A 26,199-nucleotide genomic window follows, 5' to 3' on the forward strand; every position below is an offset into this window, starting at 1 on the left:
AGTCCACGTCACTGACACATTTATGGTAGACAGGCAGCTCTGAAGCCAATCCATGTGTCAGCGTCTGGATCAACGGGGACCATAAGCAAGCACAGGTTGGGATGTAAGTGAGTGAGAAGCCAGTACTTGTACTTCACCTTTGCAGCAGAGACTGGCAGCTCTGGACTGAGCTGCGATGGAGTCACTGAGCAGAAGCTGTGGGTGAGGGTCCCAGGTGAAGCCAGGCAGGACCATGATGGTCTATGACTCCTCTTCAGGCCCTGACAGGTGAAATAGCTATAACCTACTCTGTAATTGTTCAGATCAATACAGAGCATTGTTAGCCTTATCAGGAAACCCTTCTCAGTGTGGGGACAACTTGAGACAGAGGCCAAGTCCGCAGGGAAGGTGAGGCTTTTGGCTAACAGGTCTGGGCAGATGGGCTACTGCCAGGTCATCTCTGCTGAAGGAGAGTTGGACACATCACCTCCTGGGCTGTGCTGGTGGCAGCCACTTCTCTTCCAGTGTTTCTAGTTCCCACTACAGGTTACTATACTGTTAGTGACTTGCTGTGGACAGTGTCCAGTTTTAATATCCCTTCCTACCCTTGTGTCATCTCAGAACCTTAAAGGTCTCCTAATGCCTTCTTCTCAGTAGAGCCCTCCATGGAGCTACCATGCCCCAGCACCAGGATGCCTCGGCAGGCATTGTAGGGCTGTCACAGTGACACCTACCTCCTTTACTCATTTACAACTAGCTCCTCCACAGACACCTCCACTGGGTTTCAAGGAGGTAAAGATGCTGGGGAGAGGGCAAGCAGGGGGATGTTTGCAGAAACAAACTCCTTCTGGGCCTGACTGGCACTGATCTCTCTGGTTCATTAGGTTTTGGAGCTGGGTGTTACGCTGGGCAGCCTGGTTTCCCCCAACCCCACTGCCTCCCACAGCCAGACTGGTGTCGAGGTTACAGCTCCTGGCCTGGCTGGTCAGGCCTATGGTCTGTTCTTGCAGGGAAACTTAACGCCAACCTCATAAATCCTCAACAGTCCATCAATGAAGCCCTTCACATGTAACACCGTGGCTTAACAAGGAGCTCAGCAAACTTCTTTCCTTCTTTGTGTGTCATTTGTGTTCTTTCCTATTTTGTCTACGCAAACCCAGCTCGTAGGAAAACACACAGCAGACTCTGTCTGTTCATCTGCCAGTGAAGGGGTTTTGTTTGCTTTTTTTCTTTATCAAGGCATCGTGTCTTTGGATATTTGTTTGCTATGTGTATCTGGTCTATAAAATATATTTGTTACAAATCATTATATAAACTAAATATACTATTTCAAGAATTTTGTTCTCATGAGCAATGATACAATAGTTCAAATGGTTTGAAATATTGAAAACATCTTTTAATTGTAGAATTCTATACAAACTTGGGTAGATACAGAAGTGGTCACGACAAAATGTGTTCTTATTGCCTGAAATTTTTCACAGAAATAGAAACATTGATGGCAAGCTTACTGACATCCAACATGATGAGATATCTTTAAACTTGCAAAATGAATAGACACAACAACACTCCTAAGTAGTTTGTATGCGTTTGACTGTTCTTGAAGTCCTACTACTTATACAACAACCTCAAAATACAAAGAACCAAGACTAAAGTTTTTAATGCACATCACATAATAATGTAAAATTAAGCACAAGAAAAGGTAAACAAAGTGTAATCGTGAAAATACACTATTTTTTCACCTAGCGCACTGACTTATTCCAAGAATGATTTCTTGTATAGTTGGGTTTTAAGTGAGGCACACATTTTTTTTTTTTTTTTTCTGCACAGGACATCAATAGCTGATGGAGATACAAGAACAAATGGTAACAAACAAAAGGGAAAGAAACATAATCACAAGTGGAACTCAAACTCCATGCCAGTGTTTTTGCAGCCCTAAGCAAAGCTATACATTAAAATATGCTACAACCATTGTTCTCAAAAAGTCCTTGGCACTTTTCCTCTGATAATCTTGCTTTCATTTTTTTTTAAAAAACTGTAACAAATTACATTTCTGCACCTGTATCATAAGGCAAAACTATAAATGCAACTACAAGGACAAGTTACCAAGAAAACCTGAAGCCAAAGATAACCCCCACCCTCAGACCATCACCCCTGAATTTCAAATGCCTGGTGAAATAGTATCATCCTTCCTCCTCATCACTGTCTTTCATAGTAATGCCCTGAAGTCCTCCTGCATCCGTGACTGTGACCGTGGCCTCCTCTACGGTCAGACGGCTGTGAACGGTATCGTAGGTTTTGCTGTTCAGCGTTCCCTCCAGCACGCCTTGCAGCCTGAAGTCTCGGTAGGTTTTCTGCAGCAAAAATAAAACATCCCGAATTGGACTTGAGCAAGTCTGAACAGTCTTCCCCTACAGCCCAGCCATTTCTAGCACGCCAGTGTTCCTCCTGCAGTTATGGATCTGTCATCTAGAGTTTGCTAAAGATTTTGTGGTCTTAGTTTCTGGGCAGCATGAGATTTCTATAAACTCTAGAGAGTCTACAATGACCACATTTTACAGTCATTCCTTTAAGAGACTGTGTTTTGTACTACATTTATATAATTGTATGGTGATCTCTCAGTATTTTCCATTTGTCTCCTTTATCCAACATGAAACCAACAAAGTATTTTTCTAACTGCATATTGAAATGTGAATTGCACTTCAAGTAGTTCTGTAACTTCACAGAAAATGCAAATGTCTGACTCCCCATAATATGATTTTATTTGCATTTATTATTACATTTATATGCCAAATGTGGAAAAAATAAAATAATTTTTAGATTATTATCTATATTCTATAATGTAAACATTTCTCAGGTGACTACTTCGGTCAGCTAATTTACATTTTGACTCACATCTACCCTTTTCTTTTTTCCACTTGAGAAAGTTTTGTTTCCCTGGTATCCAGCCTTCCTATGAACCAGCAGATATTACTTTCTTCTTTGACTGTCTATCAAGTAAGAATCCTGAGTGGAATTGTTTTATCCATTGATACTATGTCCAAGTGAGCATATGGAAAATCATCTACTCTACCTTCTTTATTTTTAGGTTGTACCACATTCGAAATAATCTTTCCTGAGGTTAGCCTAAAAAGCTTAAGGAGAACAAATTGATCCAACCAGTTTCTTATTTTGTGCACACTGTCACTATGAGTTCCCTGTGTTCATGAAAGATAATACTGGAAAAAGAAAATGGAAGATAATTAAGGGCTATCAGGCCCATTCCTCTGCTGGAGGAGACGGTGCACAACCCTTAGAGAAATTAAAAAGAGCTGATTATGTTTCACTCAATACTTCACAAAACTTCAAAAGATACCTCTCAAAATGAGTAACACTAAGCTGGTAGAATTTTTTCTGCCACTATCTATGATGATTATTTAAACCTTGTTTGAATCACTGCAACCCAGGTTTATTTGACTTTCGTAGGTCATCTTCAGAGTCAATGGATGCAGCTTATGTTTTGCTCACACACTCCTGCAAGTACCCTGCTCAGTCTTTTTCAAGTGTCACCATAGTATTCCCTTTTTATAACACTGCATATTCAATCTCTATTTAGGCTGTTAACAGGTCCTACAGCAATTTCTTTCAGTTTTACATAGCATTTCTCCCATTCTCAGACCAGCACTCTGGAGTTCAGTCATGGCTTTTCTCTTGACATGATTTTGCAGAATAATAATGTTCACTTCCAAGCTTAATTTTTTGTTTCTTCCTAAGTTTCCTCTTGGTCCTTGACTCTTCTTTAGTCACATCCCTCTGCACGTCTCAGACATCTAATGATACTTTTATGCCATCATAAGGCTGAAATGGTAACAAACAATATTTCTCCTTATCATTTCTAACAATGCCATTACCTTTGCTGCATCCAAAGACGAAAGAATCATCTATTTCTTACTCATCCCATGTCCCTTAAAAATGACCTACTACTTATTTTTTGGAATATTTTCAGGAGATGACAGGGGCAACACAGCCCCCCGTTTTTTCCAGCAGCAAACAGTAAAGTGCCTTCCTTCACTCTAGAGTTTGGAGGAACTGTGTCTCCCCATGAGTCTCTCCCCAGCTGGGCTGCTGCAGCAGTGAAGCTTGTTATGATAATCTACCTGAACCATTGTTTCTTATTTCTCAGCAGCCTCCTGCTCACTGAGTTCCTGTTTTACCAGTTCTGTCTTCTTCACGCATGAAAACATAGGTGGACGAGATTTTGTGTCTTTCAGTACATTCACCAGAACCTTTATGATTGTCATAATCTTCTGTAACCACAGAAGGTGCCATGGAATGACACACTTGGAATTTATGTGCAAAAGCAAACCAGGGGCATGTGCACAGAAAGGCTTCCACTATCACCAGTGTGTTCCCATCACCACTGGAAACCTCCTTTTTTTGAAGAGGGCTAATTGGTGTGCCAGGCTGCAGAGGGAAGGCTGGTTGCTGGTGCTGCTCATTTGCCCGAGCTTCAGTTTTGTAAGAGTCTCTTCTTTTAATCTCCCAAGTGACCTTTAACTGGCGTAATTTAACCTGCCCATTCTTCAGTTCCACTAGGAACAGGTTTTAGATCCTTTAACACTTCCTCCACCTCGCCCCCGAGGATGATAACTACCTTCACTTGGGAAGAGTTTTAAACCTTTCACAAGAGTCATTCATTTCAATCACAAACAGTAAACTGCTTTTGCCTTTTTGGCACATATATAATATAATGGAGACCAAATTCTGTTCCTGAGGAGTCAGTTAAGGTCAAAAGCTAAGCTTGGGTGGTTCAGGGAGCCATGATGCCTTCATTTTTATGACTGTTTTCTTGCATATCTCTCCCTGTTTTTTATTGTTCTTTTAGCTAGTGTATCCTGAAAGTTGCAGTTGCAATTCTAGTGTCCATGAGTTAAAATGCTTCTGACCTTATAACCTTTTATGAACTTTCATGAGAAAATATTTTCAAGAGATCAGGGTCACCATTGACAACAGATGCTTCTTGTTCCACACGTACACAGATTATAAGACTGTTCAGGGTTAAACAAGACAGAATTAAAAGGAAAAAAATCTGAAATGGGTTTCTGTCCCTTGCCTAAGGGTATTAAATAAGATTTGAAAAGGAGTTAGGAGGAAACTTTCTTTTATGGTAGGTTAACCCATAACTGTTTGTTGCAAGGTATTTTACACTTTCCTCACAAGCATTTGACATTGGCCAGTGTAAATGACTGAAGCCTGGACTGGAGGGATTAGTATTTCTATTGATACTTACCCTAGAGTATAAAAGATTAGAGAATGTTATCTGATATATTAAATATTGTTTTCCAGTTGAACTTACTAATCACATGCTTTCAAGGAGATTGGGAAAAATGGAAGAAGAATGGTATTTGGATTATTAAGGTAAAACAAAAAAAAAAACAGTAGTATGACAAACAATAATTTACTGGGAATACCATACAGCATGGCTGTACTGCTAGCAGTACTCTGTTAAAATTCCCTAGAACAATCTTAGTTGTCACTGAGTCCAGAATGGACGACAATTACTAATGTACATATAATGAACATTAGAGGTTTTAATAAATTGTTTTCTTCTGAAATTTGCTACAACTGTGAAAAAAAATCCAACCTAAACCTACATAAGTTTGCAACTTTATTCCACATTTTTTAACTTTTAGGCTGATCTATACTTATCCATGTTAATAGTTCATCGCTTTTCTCTCTTTGCTATGCAGTCTAACACAAACACATTTTTTTTACCTTCACTATCTTGATGAGAGTCTTTAGCTGGTAGATATGAAGCTGAAGGTCTAATCTATCAGCCAGCCACATGCAGATGACTTTCATGGAGTTGCTGTACCATTGCTGAAAAGAAGGATAAAAAAAACCCAACACACCACAATACCAAACAGCCCTGCAGTATGCATTTAACAGATTTGGTAATAGGAGGTAATGAAACACTTTGAAATGATCACAGATCAGCACTTGAAGTCAACAGTGATATAATTTCCTGTTAAAAGAATTGCATGTGTCAGTAGGAAATCAGATAACTTGACCCAGACTGTTCTTCACATGAATTAGCAACTGCCATTTTATCTTTCAGTTACGACATTTTCAAGCAAAATAGCATTATGCACTTTGCTATCTGTCAGGAAGAATGGATATTAAATACACAATTACATGAGAGAATTGACAGCTAAAACAGCAAGGGCAAAGAAAATCTGCAAGACCTAGATTTTCCAGTCCAAACGAGAAAACAGCATCAAACACAGAATATGGAATCTTCCTTGCTTTTTTTCTTTTAAAGCACATCTTTATTAAGTAAAAAAAAAAAAAAAAATTAGAAATCCATGGAAACCATATTTAAGTATGATTGAAACACCACTCTACCCCTCCCAAAATAACCACGTTAAGGTTCTGCTTTATGTTAATTACTAATTATAATTACAGCCTACCTTATTTCCTTTTTATATCTTAGGCACGGGTATGTTTTCACTCAAAGCTTCACAAATGGATGGGATAAGTATAAGCTCTCTGCTGTTGGTGTCTATGTTACTGTAAAAATGCTCAGATCTAAATAGCTACTATAATAGTTCTTTCACATTAACTGGATTAAAAGAGATTTTACTAAATATAGTTGTAGCAGTTTTTCTCCCCCTCCTGTAAAAGACCAACCAAATGTCATTTAGTCAAACTGCAAAAAGGGATTTTTCTTTTCATTTTAGCAGTGAAAGATAAGAAGAGTTTGTATTGTAGCTCTGTTTCTAGTCTCTTTCTTCACAGCGAAGAGGCTTAAATTATTTTCTAATGTAATTTCCTACGTCTTCACAAAATACATCAAAATGCAAAGAGAGGAAACATTGTGCATATTTGGAAACGCAGCAAGTTAGGCAAGGTAAGTGAAGTGATTCAAAGGAAGGATTTAAGATGTCTCATCCACCTCTACATTAACCAATAAAATAAAGTATCTATTGAAATAAAGAAAACAAATTACTGGCTACTGGATGTAACAAAAGACAAATATATAAAATATATATTTTCATTAAAAATGTAAGCTCTCTGGAAAAAGCTTTAAAGACATACAGTAAGTATATGTAAATACTTTTTCCTTACAGGAAACAGTCTCATCTCATTGTAACTATCAGTTTTAAGATAAGTTTGAAATAAGATTTTCATATAATAATGGCTTCAATTTAGATTGCTTAACATGTTAAAATATTTTAATTAGGAATCATTGGAAGTATGTTACTTTTACATTTTTGTGAGCTTCTCCTATTAATTTATTATTTTATGGAAGTGAACAAACACACCACACAAAATGCGGATAGCTGCACATTTCATAAAAGTAGTTTGATTTATTCAATAAAACGTGGGACTGATTTGGTACCCATAAAATACTGTTCTTTTATCACTGAATGACCCTCATACTATTTACATTATTTCACCCCAAACATTCATACTAGTTTTGATTTCCTTTATAAGTACCTCTAAAATGTTTCTAATGTGACAGAGTTGTTACTAAGTGGCAGCTGTAAACAATATGACAGGCATTGTATGTATACAGATGTCTAGAAAATAAAATACAGTTGAGCTTATTCGCTTGGGGAACTCTACTGATCTAATAAACATAAAAATTTGTATGCCAAGCATTCTACCTAGAATATCTGTTGTTATTTGCAATAAGATGAGCTCAATTATTATATGATCACTCAGACTCTACAGTTGTTAATCTTTAACAGAATTATGGTAGAGAGAGTAATTTTAGTAGTGGAGTTTTCTCAGAACTGATATTCTTCCATTAAAAAAATCCAGTAACACATCTATGATGTATTTGGTTTGTATAAAGCAGAAAGCAGAAGGGGCTCAAACTTGCTCACACGAACAGACAGGATGGAAAATTCTGCCATCAGTTTCCCCTTGCAACAGCACTGAATGGTGCAGGATCACCGAGAATAGAACCAGCCCCAGTTTTCTGGCAAAACATGTTTTAAAGCCCTGCCAGGAAACTTAAGTTGGATGCAGTAAAAATAAGACTCTCCACACATACCTGTTATATGGTTACATGGACTGAAAACAAAGCTAAGAAATTTGAATGAATTAATTTTGCTACTCATATTTGTGAGTGAAAAACAATATAATATGTTTTTCTTACTAGTTTTGGTATGTTGAACTTTCAGTAGAAATGCTTATTTTGGTGACTGTGAATTGATACTATGGTACTTGCTCTTCCATCAACATACGTTGTTGAGAAAAAATACAACTGCTATTGTTTTAGAAAAAAGATGTATCATTGTTTTGAATCATCACAGTATTTTTAATAAAAATCACATCCCGTATATTTTTAGAGTCCTCCCACGGGTACTTGTGGATAGGATTTCTGTTCACTATTGGCCTTATACCGGCTAGTTTTGAGCTCTTACTATAGGCTGAAACTGCGTAAACATAAATGTGCTGGACTTCACAAGAAGAAAAGTAAATTGTTTGCCATCGCTTCTTCTGGAGCCTGTTAAAATGCACAGCACTGCAAATGCCTCTCAAAGGTGGAATCCAAGGCCACACATTTTGAGAACCATGAGCATGTTATAGAGGCAGGGATGCATCTGCTGTGACTTACGGGATTCTATCGCAAACTCAAAAGCTTCAGTGATTGGACAACGGCCCTGAGATTACACATTTCTTTAAGCAATAATAATTAAAAAAAAAAAAACCCTTCTAGCTGCTTTTAAGCAGGAGTCACTTTTCTGCTGGTAACAATAGCACTGTAAGGACAATGTGACTCTTGTAGATGTCAATGATACAGTATTAATGCCATATTCTTTGCTGTCGTCTATGCAAGAATAAAGCAGTAAGTGTTTATTATATTTTTTTTTTTTCACATCAGCACCTAACAGCAGCCAACCACTTTAACAAAAATATGTTTGCCTCCCTGCTTCCCCTCCTTGTCTTATAGCTCATCCAGCTCCTGTAAGGGCATGCATTACTCACTTAATTTTCCTGAGATACCTCTTTTAAAGTAAAAAAATAAGAGAAAAGGAAAGGCTAGGGTTGACTCTGTGAGACCCCTGTATTTATTCACACTTATTGTGCATGACTGTAGACTGGTAAATCATATTAGCAGCCCGTCTCCCCATCAAGCTGCTACTTGCTTTCCAGCCCTGGGAAGGTTCAACAAATCAACAGGAGCACGGAAAACAGAACATCAGTCTAATCTAGTGTTTAAGGTGAAGTTTTCAAACCCAATCTAAGAAGATCTTTAGAGCAAGCAACAAGCTGAAGGGCTCAGAAGGTGGTATTGACAATGAAAGAGTGTTGAAATATTGAGAAGCGCAGCACTTGTGCATTTTTAATAACAAGAGGGTCAACAAGGACACAGCTCCCTCAGTGCCAATAGTTGCCACACCAGGGCTATAAACGCTCTCAGTTCATCAGATTTCTTAAACAGTTCATCAGCTTTCTTAAACACCCTAAACCCCCTCAGCGGACCTTTAGTCTTAAATTAACAAACCGAAGCAATGAAAGAGGGTGCAGCTTGAATGGCCAGCATTGATCCCCACTGGGGCTCGGCGCGGCTATGGGCACTGAAAAACTGGCTCCATTGTGGGGAGGGATTGACAAACCTCCCGGTCTAAATAGTCCAGCTGAGGCGGGCGGGAGGCTGCAGCTGTAAAGGGCTCCCCTGGCCCTGCTCCCCGTGCACAATGCGCCAGGCATGAGCTCTTTGTCAGGCCCAGACTCTGCAATTTTCTAACAAGGATTAAAGTTGTTTCTCGGCAGGGCCAGTGAAAAGCGATTTAGCAACATACCGTGCTTTCTTCAGGCAAGTTAAAGAGAAGTAGTTAAGGAATTTCATTATTCTGTTGACCGGTAGAAATAGAAAACAAATATATTAAATATTCACCGTCTTTCTGGGGGCCCGAGTGATAACATTTGCGGAACGGTTCAATTAAATATAACACTTATCGGCTAAAAGCAAGCACTTCAGATTTATTTTTGAGGTTTTATAAAAAGGTGCAGCTGTTTGCCACCTGGAAGGAGGCTCAATACATACTAATACACAATGCTTCAGTCCTTCTAGGGCTGGTATCCCTAACGCCTGAGACACAAGACCCCGTCGAGTTTCTATTTCTTGCCTGCTCTTGATAAATGGGTACTGTCAAAATGCTTTTTCTGCTGAATATGGCAGGGGGAACAGCTTTTCTAGGAACCGCACTTCATCCTCCTACTGAAGCCTTTATCACACTATTGATCAGGAATTGGGTAACTCAGATGAAAACGGGATGTTTTTACTTCCTCCAACTCTACTTTTCCTACCAGAACAATAACAGAAAGTACTCTTCTCACTGAAGAGATTGTACATCAAAGGCAGCATAAGCTAAAATGCCTAAGAAATACTATGAGCTTGTTAAACAACAAATGCTAAAATGCCTAGCTTTTATTAAAATGCAACGCTATTTTATTGTTTCAAGATTTTCATGGCTAACACTGGTAGTGTCCTAAGGAACTTTTAGAACATTTGAAAAAATGTTGAATGATGGAAGAACAAGTTATTCCTTAAAAATGCAAACAGTAGAAAGTTAGAAAAATGTACCTGATTTAAGTTTCATAACTTATTTCCCTCTTAGTAAAGTATGAATAATCATACTGACTTCCCTTGTTGAATGTTAATGATAATAAAGGAACCAAGTGTTAATTGCAGTGTCTTTGAAAATACTCTGAGCTTTAGAAGTTATAGCTGTATTTTCAAGTTTTGGTGAAGACATCATCCACCTAAATGATGATTTTTACCTGGGCAGTGAAGAGTTCATAGACTCTTCTGAAGGCTGGAAAGCCTTTATAACTCTTAGAAAAAAAACCCCAAAAACTAGGGAATGATTTCTCAACCTGTGGGCCATCACGATACATCAGAAAGTCATCTGCATCTTGTAACTACACACAGGAACAACAAAATCAGAAATCAAGTCAGAAGAAGTGATTAACATTCAAAATACCTTTATATTTTTGCAGAAATGAAAAATATTTAGTTGCAAACTAAAAGTAACAATGAAGTAACTTCACATAAAATGTTTATGCTTTTCCCTCAGGTTTAGGTACTCTTTTGATTAAGAGCCTGATAAACCTTTGAAGGTTGAGGCAACTGTAGGCAGACATAGTCAGAAAATTCTATGTATCATATTCAGTATATTTTATTTGTACTCTTTTCTTGCAGTTTGGAATGGATGATCCTTGTGGTCCATTCCAACCTGGTATTCTGTGCTTCCATGATTCTATGATTATTAACTGGCCAAAACATCCATTTCTTCTGCTGGAAGAGGACTAGAACTTGTTGACTCGTGACATAGTGCACATAGATGTGCACCAGTCTGTCAGGCACTTACAATTGTATTTCTAATGAGAATAACTATGTCAGTGACAAGGAAAATGAAGGAACAGAAGCGGGGGAAACTTCAGAGAAGAGAACGTTCTCATGGAAGAGCTTTCCCAGCCCACTATCAGCTCCATGTGGCTTCATGGTGACAGCCACTGTCCTGCTGCGGCAGATCATCCAACTGCACGAGGATGTGGTTTCTCATTAAACATAGTCTCATAGTGCTGCAACAGAAAATGTTGAGCTGTGTTTGGCTCTGAGGGCCCAAGCTGACAAGTGATATCCCTGAAAAAATAGTCTCATCAAAATCCACAATTTTGCCTCTGTGGGAAGCCCACGCAAACGTGATTTGTGTGTGTGTGCGCATCTCGGTGTCATTGCTCTGAATCAACAGAGCATTTTATATTATTGTGATGTGCTTCTACATTAGAGACAGTAAGATTCAGCTGGCAGAAGTGGTAATTTAGCTGGCCTCTGACTGTAGAAATAGAAATTATACCATCTCTGGATACAATCAAATTTTCAAGTACACTTGTAGCCTAGATCCTGTTACAGCTACCCTTATGCTCTAAAGCTTATGGCTGTGATATTTCTCCTGCCCCCCTACCCCGACATTAATCTTTCTGTTTAGAACATGAAAGAAGTTTATGTTATTTCTCTGGAAAATGAAAAAAATCTCCACCTTTTGATCCAAAGCATTGTTATGAGCAGAGAAATAATTTTATGTGGCATAAATTTTGTAGCAAAATTAATATAGAGGGAAGCAGCTGACATTACAACTGTGTTGAAAGTTAACAATTGTATCTCCACTTCATGGGCACTGCTCAAGCTCTACTTACTTACATGATAATTTTCTCTGTTTTTACTGTATCAGACACATTAAGTGTATTGTTATTTACAACATATAAAATACAATAAATACACATATAAAACTGAGATGTTTTAACATACTTTAGCTTTCATCCAATGATAGTATAATATCCATTAATATGCAGACACCAGACCTGGAAAGTTTCAGGGCTTAATTTTGCATTTTCTTCAATGTTCACAAATTTCAAGAAGAATAATATTGGGTCTGGAGATCGCCACAATGCCACCATTTTTATTCCTTTTATATTTTTTTCCCTAGGAATCTTCATTTAACAAAACTGAAAGAAATTACAACTAAATTAAGCACGAGTGGAAAATCCACGGAGTTAGCCTTGTTGGAACCCTGAGGTTAGCAGGCAGTACAAAAGAGTTGAAGCCTTTCCCCCACACCAAAAACTGGATGTTTAAAAGCCCTTCATCTGGAAAATACAAATTACTAAATCAATATTAAATGTAATATGAAAAAAAAAATCCGTTTATCTCTCATTTTTCTTTAGTTACTTTCCACTTTTTCATTCAAGGATCTGTCCAAAAGTCCCCCTACAGCTGTGCCATTTCTGCTGCAATGCTCCCAAGCCCCGTGTTCCCTCACGTGCTCCTACTTTGCACAGAATCTTGATGCACAACTGTCCTGGTTTTGTTAAAAAACAACTTTCTCTTTTAGTAAATTTGCCTGTCAGCTAAAGCCTTCATATTAGCTGCATTTTCCTGGAGAACCAGATACATGTTTTGGTAAACCTAGCAATGGAATGCAAATTTATTGATAAGCACGGATGGACATCTCGCAAGAAGGGCAATGAGAAACCGGTGACCAAGAAACTGACCAATGGTGTATAACATTCCATTCATGTGAATACTTCATATAAAAGTGGGAGATCATGAGGATCTCGTCCTTTTCCCTTCTGCTTATGGCCGACATTAGGAGAAGACCTTGCTGGTCGTCCCTGCGAACTGAGGCCTAGTGAGAGACTGAATCCAGCTCCGGTTGGCTACAGAGTCTAATCCAGGACTCTGGGTGCCAGCTCTGCAGTTGCTGAGACTTTCAAGATTGGTTTTGTATATTTTGTATTATTTTCTCTATTCTTATTAGTAGTATTAGTAAAACAACTTTAATTTTTCCAACTCTCTTCTCTCTGTCCTTCTTTCTCTCCCGATCGCCTGTCCTGAGTGGGAAGGGGGGAGAGGGAGGGGCAAAAGAGGGAAGTGGGGGGGAGAGGAGGTTAACAATACATCTGCCAGGGTTTGATTGTCACCCCGCAATCTTAACCCTCGACAACAACCCTCCACCCTCACCATGGTCTCACACTTCTAATGCTTGGCATCACTTATCAAGGCACCCTCCTGGAAATGCCTCAGGCTTTCACCCAGCTTCCATGTTTTGCTTCCTCCCATAGGCCTGAAATGCTAAATCAGGTTTTGAACTTTAGCTTGGGAATGTTCAAAAATGTTCACAGCCTAAATTACAACTACATATACCAGGAAATAAGTGAAAAAAAAATCACGTACTATTGTCTGCTTCAACACTCCTTGTGACAAAGGGATCAGGACCAAGACTGCTCTAAATTGGTCATTTCAAATTGAAACTCTGAGTACAAACAACACTTTTTTTTTTTTTTTTTTTTTTTTTTTTTGTGTGTGTGTGTGTGATTGTAGCTGATTCATGAAGTTACCTCTTGCACCCTTGCTTGGTCAAGGAAGAAAGGTTTTCTTCCTTCCAGTGGGACCCTTCCTTTGGTTTTCTTCTGCCTTTCTTGTACTATTACTCAAATGAACTTCTCAGGGAGCTCAAAAACATTTTGTTTTTCTTAAGAATGTTTGTTGAAACAAACACTTTAGTCTCTAGTCAGTCTCTTCCCTGCCTATTTGAGTGAAGGATTCTCGCTGTCACTCCCAAAGCAATCAAGAGAAAAGGGAAAGGCGCTCAACAGAAAGAGAAACCCAAACCCTGACAGAAAGACCCCATTCAGCAGAACTCAGGATGACAAACAAGTGAGATATTTTGGGGATACAAGGAAACAAATTAAGCAGGTTAGTTTTCAGAAATCAGCAATGAGAAGAAAATAGAGAATATGCTTCATTTAAAAGCAGGTTAAGCATCTCTGAAACTTCTAGGTAAAAATGGTATTGTCCTGAAATAACATCTAACATATGAAAATCTTGCCTTTTAGGAAAAAAGTCAAGTTTTCATATTTTGGGCTTACAATTAGAAGCTGGTTAGTTGCTATGGAACTACTGCCAATTCACAAATAAACATACACTTTTAATACAAAATATACAGTTCTCATCTCTTCCTGCATGGTATACTAGGTTGCTAAACAGCAATTTACAGTATTTATGTTACTTTAAAATGTTTGTGACCTTCACTTTTTTTCTGGCTTCTTCACATATGGCAGATGCACTGGGAAACTGGAAGTGTGCAAAATTAGACATGCATAACTTGCCTCAGTGTCTTGACATATGTAGTGTTGCTGTTCTGATTTTAAATACCAGGTAATAACACAATGCTCATGACTGTAGGAGACTAGCAGCACAAACAAGTTCCCTGCTCCACTCTGGGTAAGCAGTGCACCTGTGAACAGCTCTTCCACAGGTTATTCTGGTGCTACAACTCTCTGGAGCAAACACTGTCTGTTTTGCTACACTTGTGTTGTGTTCCAATTTGGGTATATGTGCAAACACCCTTGAAGGCACGGAATGGGGGACATCACTTGAGTGACCTTGAAACAAAATCCAGCTTGGATCCTCAAAGTAAACAAATGAACATAACGCAAAATGACCAAGATATTACTTGTTTTAACACTAGCCTCTCACTAGCAGGCTTGAGCTTTACAAATCCTACAAATGCTGCACGAATGCTAAGCAGTCTTCCCAGGCCTAAGTGCATGTGTAACATTAGCAAGGTGAGAGGTCCAGGCTCACTCTGGCTGTGAGGCATCCAACTGAGATACCTACCTCTGCTTTTGGCCACTCACCTGGGGCTCCCCAGGGGCTCCCTGGAGTGAGGCATTGGCAAAGGGTGGGTTATTCAGGGAAGGGGCAGAGTCCTCCTGTGAGCTGCATCTCTCTGTTAAAGTGAGTATATTCTCAAGCTCTGTTCCATCTACCAAAAGTGAGGTAAGACTGAAATTGGGCCAAACTCTGTGTTGTGACTTTTACACTCACATTAATCGCTCTTGTACCTGAGTCTTCTCTTTGGACTCCCTACTCCATGTGGAAGGAGGTCAAGCACATATTTTAATTACAGGATTTAAAACATCCTGGGTTCCTCTGGGTGAATATTTACAGGCAGCTTATTTTTTTCCACCTCAGCAATGTTGACTCATCATCCTTTTACTCCGCACGTCATTGCAGAGGCACGTGACAGGGCTGGATGCAGCTGTGAAGCAGATAGGGAGTTGCACAGTGGTGTAGCCACTCCTCTCCTACACCCCACGGATTTGGCACCACGCTGAGCAGGGCTGATACGGAGCAGAGGTCCAGCCTCCTGCCTCCCTGTTGCTTCTCCCCTCCCCTCATCTCTTTGGAGAAAGTGTCCCAGGATCGGGCAGGTGCCTGGCTTGCTCCTTTCCATCTCTGACCCTATTGCCCCTGTGCACTCTTTTAGCTGTGCAGATTATACAGCTGATTTTTCCATCCATTACTTGTACTCTATGTCTTGCACATTGCAAACACTTTTAGTGCAATGTAAGTACAAAGGATAGTCAATGCTGTGTAAATTAAAAAAAGTATACAATGAAACTTGAAAATTATTTAAAGCAAATAATCTCTATATAAGTCAATACTTTTGTACATTTAAATCAGCACTAAAGCTTCGTTTCTCTGTGATCAAACAGGTTAAGAATCTCTTCCCACCCATGAATGACTTTGTCAGAGCATGCGGCAGCATCCTCACCTGCTACTGTTTTGATTTACAACACAGCAACCTCCTTCTGTTGCTCCAGACTCCTTACAGAAAAACTAGATTATTCTTATGCTTTCTGGCACTATTTTTCTTGCAATATGATCAACAATGTGGTTTGGGTCTGTTCGTGAACACTTATACAGAGTTTTGCTTGATTTTCCTTTTTAAACTAAGCTTGACCCAAATGAAATACAAGTATAAATATCAAATCCGCAAGCAAGGTTTGAGAAACCATAAGGTTCTCCTGCTGTTTATACGTGTGTGAATTACAGTACATCAAGAAATCAATATTCCCTAGATGGTGCTTGTGCCTGGCACTTCATGGTGAACAAACATTAGATAAGACAATATAAATGGTACAATCCTTATTGATTTGTCTTGATCTTGACTGCGTAGAATGTGAAAGCTGTGGCCACAGTTAACACTCACTGACAGACTCATCTAAAGTTTCAGTGCAATTTTATATTTTTATAGCTGTCCACACTCAATTGATTCCATTAAGTTGCTAGACACATTTCAAGCCATCTAGATAAGAAAAAAAAAAGCAGTGCTTGGAATGAGATGCTGCTACTTTGTGCCTAGCAGGATAAAAAGGTTAAAGGACTAAATTGTGCCTGAATGTTGGAAGGAATTATCTTTTATTTGATATAATTTGTTATTGTTTTTAGTGAATGGATACTGCGAATGATGGATAGATGCATTTAAGTAAGTTATATAAATGAATGAACAGTATAGACTAGAAACTGGTCTGGAAGTTCTCAACATGCAAAAATCCCTCGTAGTTCCATCCCTAACTGATAAAATTCCCTCAGAAAAAATCAGATGGGCTTTAAAATATTGAGTTTGGAATTTTTCCCATTTGTTTTCCTCTTTTGATTAATGATGCACATTTTAAATTGCCTTTTTACAGCAATTTATACATTTGCAAGTCTGGCAAATTAGGGTTTGGGACAGCATAAGAAATTCTGAATATCAGGATACAAGATGTAGTGCTCAAAAATAATTATCTATTTACCTTTTATACTCAAGGAGCTCTTTTGGCAAGATATTGAAATATCAGCTTCATAGTTTCTTACTTCCTCTCTTGGAAGATTTAAATATTATGACTAAATTAGTGTGTAAAAGGTGGCATACATCCATGCAATTAATATGGAATGCAGACTGGACTATGGAATACATAATGTCTTGAGAAAACCCTTTTAAAATCTTTTGTGTCTGTTTGATACTCAACAGGATGGAAATTCAGAAATTAAAAATGGCATCAAAAAGTAAGAAGTGAGGAAATGTGTCATATCAAAACCATAACAAGACCAGCCATTGTGTTATGGTTTCCTCTAGAGAAAACACTCTCAGCTACAGTGTACAACAGCCTACAAAGTGCTGAATATTCTGATCCTGAAGCAGCAAACTCTGAAGCACTTGCTTTGCTTTAAGTGTGTTGTGGTCCTATTGATTTCAACAGTACTGAACTTTGCTGGATTGATAGCAGCATAATCAGCACCCTCCAAGAGTGGGCACTTCTTTTCTCAGCATATTCCAGAGCGAAAAAAAATATCAAAACTTATATACTACATGAAATCAGACAGGGGTTACATTTTTCAGCTTTCAAATGAACTGTTTTTCTTTTATAGAGATTTCTATCTCAAAAAACTGGGTTAATCTGTGTGAAAACCAGAAATAATTTAGTGAACTTTGAACAGACTTTGAGCAGTAAATTTGCAAGTTGTGGCTTCCACTTGAAGAACAGTTTCATATATTTGAGCAAGTTAATACAGTTCACTTTTTTCAGTCCACATTTGGTGACAATGCCTACATTTTTTCTAAAATTATTTCTTTTAGCAAAAAAAGACAGGACAAACTGTTTTAAAATGACAAGAATGTCTTCAGATCAAGAGAAAACTGCAGAGTGGTTCTCATATCAAGAGCTTTCTATTTTCCCTATAAAATATGAGACATAATTAAAGGTGAGTTAAGACTTTGGTGAAAAGCTAAAGAGCATCGGCAAATCTGAGCACTGCTCAGCTTTTCAATTGCTTTTCTACTTCTCAGTTCTTTTAAATGGTTTTCTATGGCAGGAACATTTTTCTTAATTAGTCACAGCTAATTAGTGTTCTGGCATAGACAAGTAATCAGAAATGTCAGAGCTGCAAGGCTACATCTCCCTAATCCTTTGATAATAATTTAGCCTCCTGGGAGGGCCTCAAGCTGCGGTAAGTAGTGGCTGACAATAAGGCAAAATTAGGTGGGCAGCAGACCATTAGGATAGAAAAATAAAAAGCACTACCAAATCCTGCTGAGCACCATCAGGCAACTAACTACACTGCCAGATGAGGTGCCTGTTTAAGCCTGTGTTGTTAATTAGCTGATTTTACCAGACCTGCCACATATGTCCAGGTGCATCATGCAAAGATGTGTATTTCTGGGTTTGTGCCAAAGGACAATTTTGCACTGTGATCAAATTTCAAGAATCTGAGGAAGAAGCCTGCATATTTCTTGAAGATTATTCTGAGTTATCAAAGAAATAAGAAGATCAACAAGCTACAATCCATTTTTGTTGAGTGTCTTTTAAGCAATTAGGCACGGTCCTCTCATGTTTCTCAGAGGTTAATACAAACACAGCTTTTGATTCAAATGTGGCCTTTAACCAGCTCAACCTAGTCTCAACTTGCTGAATTTGCCTTGGCATACAATCTAGATCGAAAAGTAGACCTTTTTGTCAAGTCACACACTTGCAAATAATTGCATAACAAAGAAAGAGAAGATTACTTATCAAAATTAATGTGACAGGAAGCAATTGGAGAATAAGAAAAGAAATCAGAATTGAAGTTTTCTAGAAAAGCATTGTTGAATACTAACTACTACAGTAATTATGATTTTGAGGCAGACATGGACAGTGCAAGGAGTTGGTACTACAGAAAACTCCCATTTAAAATATGTGTTGCTCTTAGCTGTGTAACACCAGCTGAAGATTATCTCACTTGCCAGGGGGAATCATTTGCACATTTTTAACACATTTTTTTGTAAAGGGTCAGAAAACTTATAGAAATGATGCAACTGAATAAAGCACTTGCTAAAAATGTACTTGCAGATATGATGGCAAACATAAATGAATGAGTACTTCATATCTCCATTTAGGCACAGAATGAAGTACATGACATAGTAATCTTTGGAGAATAATTACTATCTCAAATAACATCAAGTACATCATTGAACTTTAATTGTCCATCCCTGCTACTAATGGAAAAGGAAAATAATGGTTGTGATAAGGGAACACTACTAGCATTTAATTCACATTGCACACAAAATATAAGCATTTTTTCAACAGAAAAAGAATATCACATTACATCTGAACTTTTGAAATACAAAAGCCAAAAGCAGCTCGATAAATCTGGAGTGTTTAAGCATTTATACTACTCATAAAGACGTTCACTCCAAATAAAGTTGCATGAATTCCCTGCCATTAACATCCCTTATGCTGCTTGTTGAATTGTTACCCTGCATGAGGCCACGACCACGAGGACGTTCACCCATCTGAACAGTCCCTGGGAAGTCAACAAGACTACTCAGTCACACTGCACCGGTTCAACACCCGTCAGAGATGGACAACCAGGGCTAAAGTCGACGTCTGCTAACAGGTGGCATCTTGTACAAGATGATGAAGGGACGTGTTTGCCAATGCTGACCCTTCCAGAGTGCACACGCTGACTACTTTGTGTGTTTACGGTACACTTGTGCACAGGTTTTTCAGAAATTCAAGCCTAAGGAAACTGGAAAACCTTTAAGTTCTATCAATGGTAAAACACTGGTGTGTTAGAACTGTTGTCCCAACCAATTATTTATTTCTGAAAGCAGCAATCAATTATTGCATAAATATTTCACTGCATATATAGTCTTAATGAAATCGGAATAGTACAACTGAAGTTTTTCACAACAGGCCCAACACAAATATAAACTATTAGATAACGCTCTTAATGGTAAATAAGCCAAGAAGGGTTTTGAAAAGAAGGGTTTGAAATTAATTTTTTCTCTGTTCAGACAAGAATATTCATACTTCTTGTTCAATTAACAGGTACAAGAAAGTGCAAATCTACCCAAGTGGCACTTCAGAACTTTAAATTACTACATAAAGTATTGCACCGATGTTTTAAACAGTGCTTTATGCAAAATGACTTATATTTTTCAAATGGTTTGTTAACAAAATCCAATTTTGTTTTGAAGGAAATGTTTTTTAATTTATAAGTCTAACGTAATTTAAAATGCTAAGTAATTCAAGACTTGTTAGTCCCATCTTAAAAATTTAGGTAGAAACATGAATCTAAGGCTAGTTAGTGATGATAACCTGGCATGTTTATGGACACAGCACTGCTTTTATTGAAGGTAATGGTAAAACTCCCTTTTATTTTGATAGTGTAGAACCAGACCCCATCGGAATTTCATAGTTAGATATTTTTTTACATTTGTTGATTTTGTGAGCAGATACACAACATTGTTCTTTGAAAGGCTGCATGAATGTTCTTACATCATCCATCAAGCAGATTGTCTTTATAAATGATGGGCCTTGATAATAATTAGTAATATTTCAGATTTCTTCTAGGTTTGTGCAATTCTATATGAATACTTCATTTTCCCATTCACCAAGAGTTACTTCTACAGCTTTTCCTGACGGTAAGTATTTTTCAAACACTGGATGAGAAAATTAGATAATTAAAGTACAAATTTGTTTTTAAAGCATTTTACTAAACTATTTAAAACATGAGTTCTTGGTTTAAGTGATTAAACTTCAAAAAAGTTTCAGTGGATGATGTTTTTAATTATAATTTTTAAAAGTAATAATTAAACAAACACAGAAATAACTGTCTTCATGATTTAGCTGTTAGACATGGAATCTACCTGAGTCACTGCAGTATTAATGGTAGAAAAAGTTTGATTCATTTGATTTTATTAAAGAAACTTGTCCCAATGTAATTTCATGGTCTTAGTTTACTTCAGTGGAGTATGGGACCGGAAGGAATCACATGGATCATTGATTGAATCAAGCCTACAAGAATCATGAACATGGAGCAGACAGCCCAGAGCTACTGCGGACCATCCACATATATGATGCATTACGAAGACTTCCTAGTGCTCTTTAAGATCTGAGGCTAAAAGCAAACAAACAAACAAGGATACAAACAAGCAAACCCCCACAACTCTAAGTTTCTACAGCACGAGAATAGAAGATAAATCTCCTGAGTTCCTGTGACAGGAAAGAATTTGATAAGTAAAATTCCCAGCTCTTCTACAAAGGAAGACAAAAAGTCCGAAGTGTCTCTGACATACTAACGAGGCAGAAAACTCCATGATTCCCAATCTGATGTTTAAATTGGAGAACAAGAAGTCAGCACATTGACCTTGTAGAGACCAGGAACACCAAGCCATATTGACTGTGCTGTCTGGAGCCATTCCAGAGGATGTCAAGAGCGAAATGTACCCAGAAGCCAAGTTATTCAGAGTAAAGGAATGGAAAAAACCCACCTTGGTCCTACTGCATGATCAGCAGAAGTACTGAAGCATGGGCTTTAAGTTCTTTAGAAATGGTGCAGAAAAATGCAGCAACCCAGGCGTCTTTCAAAGTCTCCTGGAGATCTGAGCCTCTCACAAATGTAAAGATTCATATCTCAAGTTTAAATTCCATTCTCTTTTTAATTTTTTTTTCTTCCCACATTTTGTATAGCATGGTAGTGCTTTTCCAGGCATATCAACCACCACCAAAAAACAATGCACATTTTTTGTCTTCTCCTTAGTTTGGGTCTTCTCAGATAGACAGAAAATTTTACAGATTCTAGCTTTAACATATTTGTGACCCAGTGGCAGACATTTCTACTTGTATTAATGCTATTCTTCAATTTAAATGATCCTCTTTAATGTGTACATTACTTCATATGACAGACACCTTGTTTTCTTGGTCACTGTAATAGCTGTTAGTGTATAGCAGCCCTGAATCAAGTCAATGAAATTTGTGCATAAATGGTTTGTAAATACACATTTTTTGGATTAAAATTGTGTCTGAGGCTTGATCTTGTCTGTATCTATCACTTCTAGCATACAGAACAGTCTTTTTTTGGTTATTCTGGATGAGGTATTTCCCTGTCTGAAACACAGACATGTACTTATCCTGTTTTGCTTTGCTGATGGTTTCTTATCTGATGCAAATACAAAGTATTTTAAAGGGGAAATCAACAGTGATCTACAACTGTAGTCAGTCAAATGGCTTTAAGTATATTTATATAAAAACTTCAGCACATCTGATTCTTTCCACTGAAACATAACCTGATAGAATTGAATCTATAAACAGCATCTAGGTTTTGTTATATCACTGATTAAAAAAAAATCCCTCCAAAAATCATGGCCAAAATCTTTCTCAGTCGTACTGTTCTAAATCTCAATTAATCCTAGGAAAGGTGATTCAACACAGTGAAACACCTTTGTTTTAAATTTCTGCATGCTATGAGGTTACATATTTGCTAGTGCATTTACCTGATTCTGTCTATTTGGTTATATCCCTAGTGTGATGTCATGTCAAAATTTGATACCACCAAATATAAAGGAAAATATAGGTGCAAACAGGTATTTGATACACAGAATACTTATCATGTACATCTATTTTTTCTTCTTACAGCTCTAGGCATTGGCCACAACAGCATAGGATGCACACTATTGAGTAAAAGCGCAGAGGAATGGTTTTGCATCTCCAAGGCAAGTGTTATGACACAAGAGATGTCTTCTGGTGCTGAAAAGCTTGATTGCTGAAACAAAACTTGGGAGAGGTTCATGCTAACCTCAGTTGTACTGAGACTCAGTCCTTGGGCTAGTGCTAGTTGGCCTAATCCAAAATCAAACCAGGAATCATACTCATGACTTAATGGTGCGGATGAACCCTTGCTGGTTCCCAGACCTGTGCCCTGGCCAGTTCACTGCTACAGACACAGCCTAAGATCTGGTCCAGTCCCAATACATCAACAAAATCAATGTGGCCTCTCCAGTGAGAGTCAGACTTGGCTTTAGGCACGTAATTTTGTTAACATTCAGAAAATTATAACATAAGCAAAAATAACCCCAAAGAAAATAAAAAAAATAGAAACTTGAAAATGAAACATATGCTTGCAGATTCAGTGCAAACGCAAACTGAAGCAGAAGTTGCTAATATGGTTTTAGTACTTTGTGAAGGTGCCAGCTGGATGGATGATAATTTTTCTACCCCTGCAGGGCATCAAAGCTTTTATAAAATCATTCTTTTCACACATATTAGCACTTAGCTTATTAAAACAGATGATACTTTTTTTTTTTTTTTTGGTAAAGCTGCCTGGGAGTGTCTGGAAATATAAAATCTGAGAGATAAGTCTCATTTTGACCACCCAGTCTAACAAACAACAAACACTGACATGACATACCATGGCTGAGAGTCTATATTATGGGACCTTCTGTGACTGCCACAACTGTAGTGTCACAGTAAAGGCTGTGAATTGCTGTTATGAAAACATTTGCTGTAACTTGCATAATTAAACAAAACTGCCATCAAAGCTTTCTAAAATACTTAGGAGATGACACACAAATAAATACATTTCAAAGTGTGTATTATGTTCCAGAATTTGGTTTGTAATGAATTGCATTGCACAGTGCCAGAGATTACTTATTTCCCTGCTCAAATTCCTGCATGACTATAAGTGACTGGTGTCATTGTCATGTAAACTGATCTGAATTTATAGTAACTTTTATTTTAGACATATTTCACATCTGTAGTGCTTTGAATTTATACAGAAGGTACAATTTCACTTGCCTACAGCTTCTCCATCAAACCACTCAGAAAAGGGACATACTAGACTCAAACTAGTGGTCAGAACTTGAATGAGCAGAAATATGCCCAAGAGTGGTGCCAGTGGCCATACAGAAGAGACTTGTATGAGAAAAACTTTGGTAGAGTAGGCCTTAATTTCTAACAAAAAGAAGAGGAATCAGAGCAAAGGAAGAAGTGGAGGGAGTCTGTGGAAGCCAGTATTGAAGCTGAGGGAAATTACTGTGAAGATACAGGATAGCTAGCACTGTGTGGGCATGGAGGATGAGGAAGATAATTACTCTGAACTTGCAGAAGTGGGAGCAGAATTTTGAAAACCAGTTTGACAATTAAAAAAAAGCTTGGTCAGCTTTAAGAAATTATAAGGCTTAAACTAAAAATCCATAAAACAAAATTCTAAAAGTCGTTCCATGAAAACACCAGTCAAACCTGTAGGTGTACCTTGCCTAACTGGCCTCTTTCTGTTCTTTACTTGAGGAAATTTGCAATGGAGGCCACAAACCACAGAAATCCAATTCTTTTCATTAGCACATTCAAAATCAAAAGAAAGAATGAAACTGAACTATCACAGTGGAAAAATTACTATTTCAAATAATAATCTTCTACCAATTTTATTTATGCTTTCTAGCACCTAAACTTTTCATGCATTAACCACTTAAAGAAGGCCATCCTTGATAGAGGAACATGATAAATAAAAAGTAAAAGCAAATATGATCAACGGGGAAGAACATCTGAATGGTTTGCTGAAAATAGATCATAAAAAATGAAGCTCCTCCCTTCCGATGCAGTAGTGATACCAGTAAGCTTTTTAAGGGTAATTACTTACATCAAATAACTTCTCTATGTACATTTCCTCATTGACCTTTTCTCGAAGTATATCCTGGTTTTGTCGAACAAACATAATGTACGTATCTGCTAGATCCATCCCTGGTTTCTGTGGAGACATAAAGTAAGGGCAAAAAGTAGTGGGAAGGGAAAGAGATAGACCACTCAACAATTGAGACTTATAAGCAGTTATACTTAAACACAATGAAAACTGAGATTATGTTACAATGTTCACACATGTATAAACTGTATTGACTAAATCTACCGTGAATTCTGGGTTAGTTACTCAGTTCAGGAGGGCTGACTGTTAATAAGGTTCTCTGTGTTATAATTTATGGATACTTGAGTCATAAATCTACATTGCCATATGTAACAGAATGAAGTCTTGGCTCTGATAACGTCAATGGCAAACTTGGACATTTTCCTCTTTTTTATTAGTAAGGCTGCCACAGCTTCTTCACCCTCAAGGTCCAGATCCTGTTATTACATTCAGAGAATGGTTAAATAAAGCATTCCATTCCTTTTGCATCACCTCAGATTCATTGCAACTTGCTTCCGATATACAGCTGAGTTCTGCGTTTGAGGTTAACTTCTACTAAGTATTTTCCTGGGAGTAACAGCATAAAAAGGTTGCTATGAGAGCAGACCTGTAGCCCTATTTTTCTGAAACTGTTGCACTGCCATAATTAGCTCAGAAGATGACTAGGGAAGGAGCAAGGGCTGAAATGTTTCCCTTTTTGTCCCAATCTATGTTCTGTGTGAATGGCAGATTAGGTATAATTTTCATACCACACTCCCAAACAGGGGACATGCCAGGATATGTCAGTGTGCGTGACACCGCGTCAGGCCAAGCAGAGTGGCTGCTCAAACTGCTCTCTCCTGCCCAGTTGGGACTTCTGGACTGCTGTATCCACAAAATGCTGCTCCGCTTTCCTCTAACAGGAACCAAGAATGAATATAAGCACTTTGGAAAGCCTTCTGTAAATGACCTATGTGTGAATTTGTAAAAGTATCAATTGCTCCCAAATAATAGTTTTTAAAGTTCATGGCATGCAAGAGAAGGCTAAGTTTCATAATACTTCACGGTAAGGCTTACAAAGCTACTTCTGAAGGATTCAGATTTGGCTAAAACTGACTGCACAGAATAATTAACAGCTCTATGGAAGGAGGATGAAGGCAGCTATACCCTGTCCATTAATTCCCAGGCATAAGTCATCGCTATTTTTCAGAAGCTGTTATTGGTTGACAACAGGATATGTACCAAGCTGTAAGAGTGAAATATTCAGTATATTTTCAAGACTTGTACGCATAAATACACATAATTTTATATTAAGGCTTCCTTTTTAGTCTACAAGTAGATAACTTCATTTTTTTCTCATTCCTTATTATCATATGAGTCATGTATTCTAATTTATATAAACAGGTCTGAGCACAAGA

General features: G+C 37.9%; 1 protein-coding gene across 10 annotated transcripts in view; it reads right to left on the bottom strand.

The window, feature by feature from the left end:
* Positions 1-1,353: 1,353 nt before the first annotated feature.
* Positions 1,354-26,199, bottom strand: part of CADPS2 (calcium dependent secretion activator 2) — a 307,032-nt gene continuing 282,186 nt past the window's right edge. For 9 of the 10 annotated variants that reach the window (XM_071803366.1, XM_065836490.2, XM_065836480.2 and 6 more), the window contains 3 exons: positions 24,764-24,871; positions 5,731-5,835; positions 1,354-2,330 (listed from right to left, as the gene is read on the bottom strand). In XM_071803366.1, the coding sequence (XP_071659467.1) occupies positions 2,160-2,330; positions 5,731-5,835; positions 24,764-24,871 (384 nt within the window). In that variant the 3' untranslated portion in view covers positions 1,354-2,159. The remainder of the gene's footprint in view (positions 2,331-5,730; positions 5,836-24,763; positions 24,872-26,199) is intronic. The other variant, XM_071803364.1, reaches the window with a different exon arrangement.

This window comes from Patagioenas fasciata, chromosome 1, assembly GCF_037038585.1.
Source record: "Patagioenas fasciata isolate bPatFas1 chromosome 1, bPatFas1.hap1, whole genome shotgun sequence".
Taxonomy (NCBI): Eukaryota; Metazoa; Chordata; class Aves; order Columbiformes; family Columbidae; genus Patagioenas; species Patagioenas fasciata.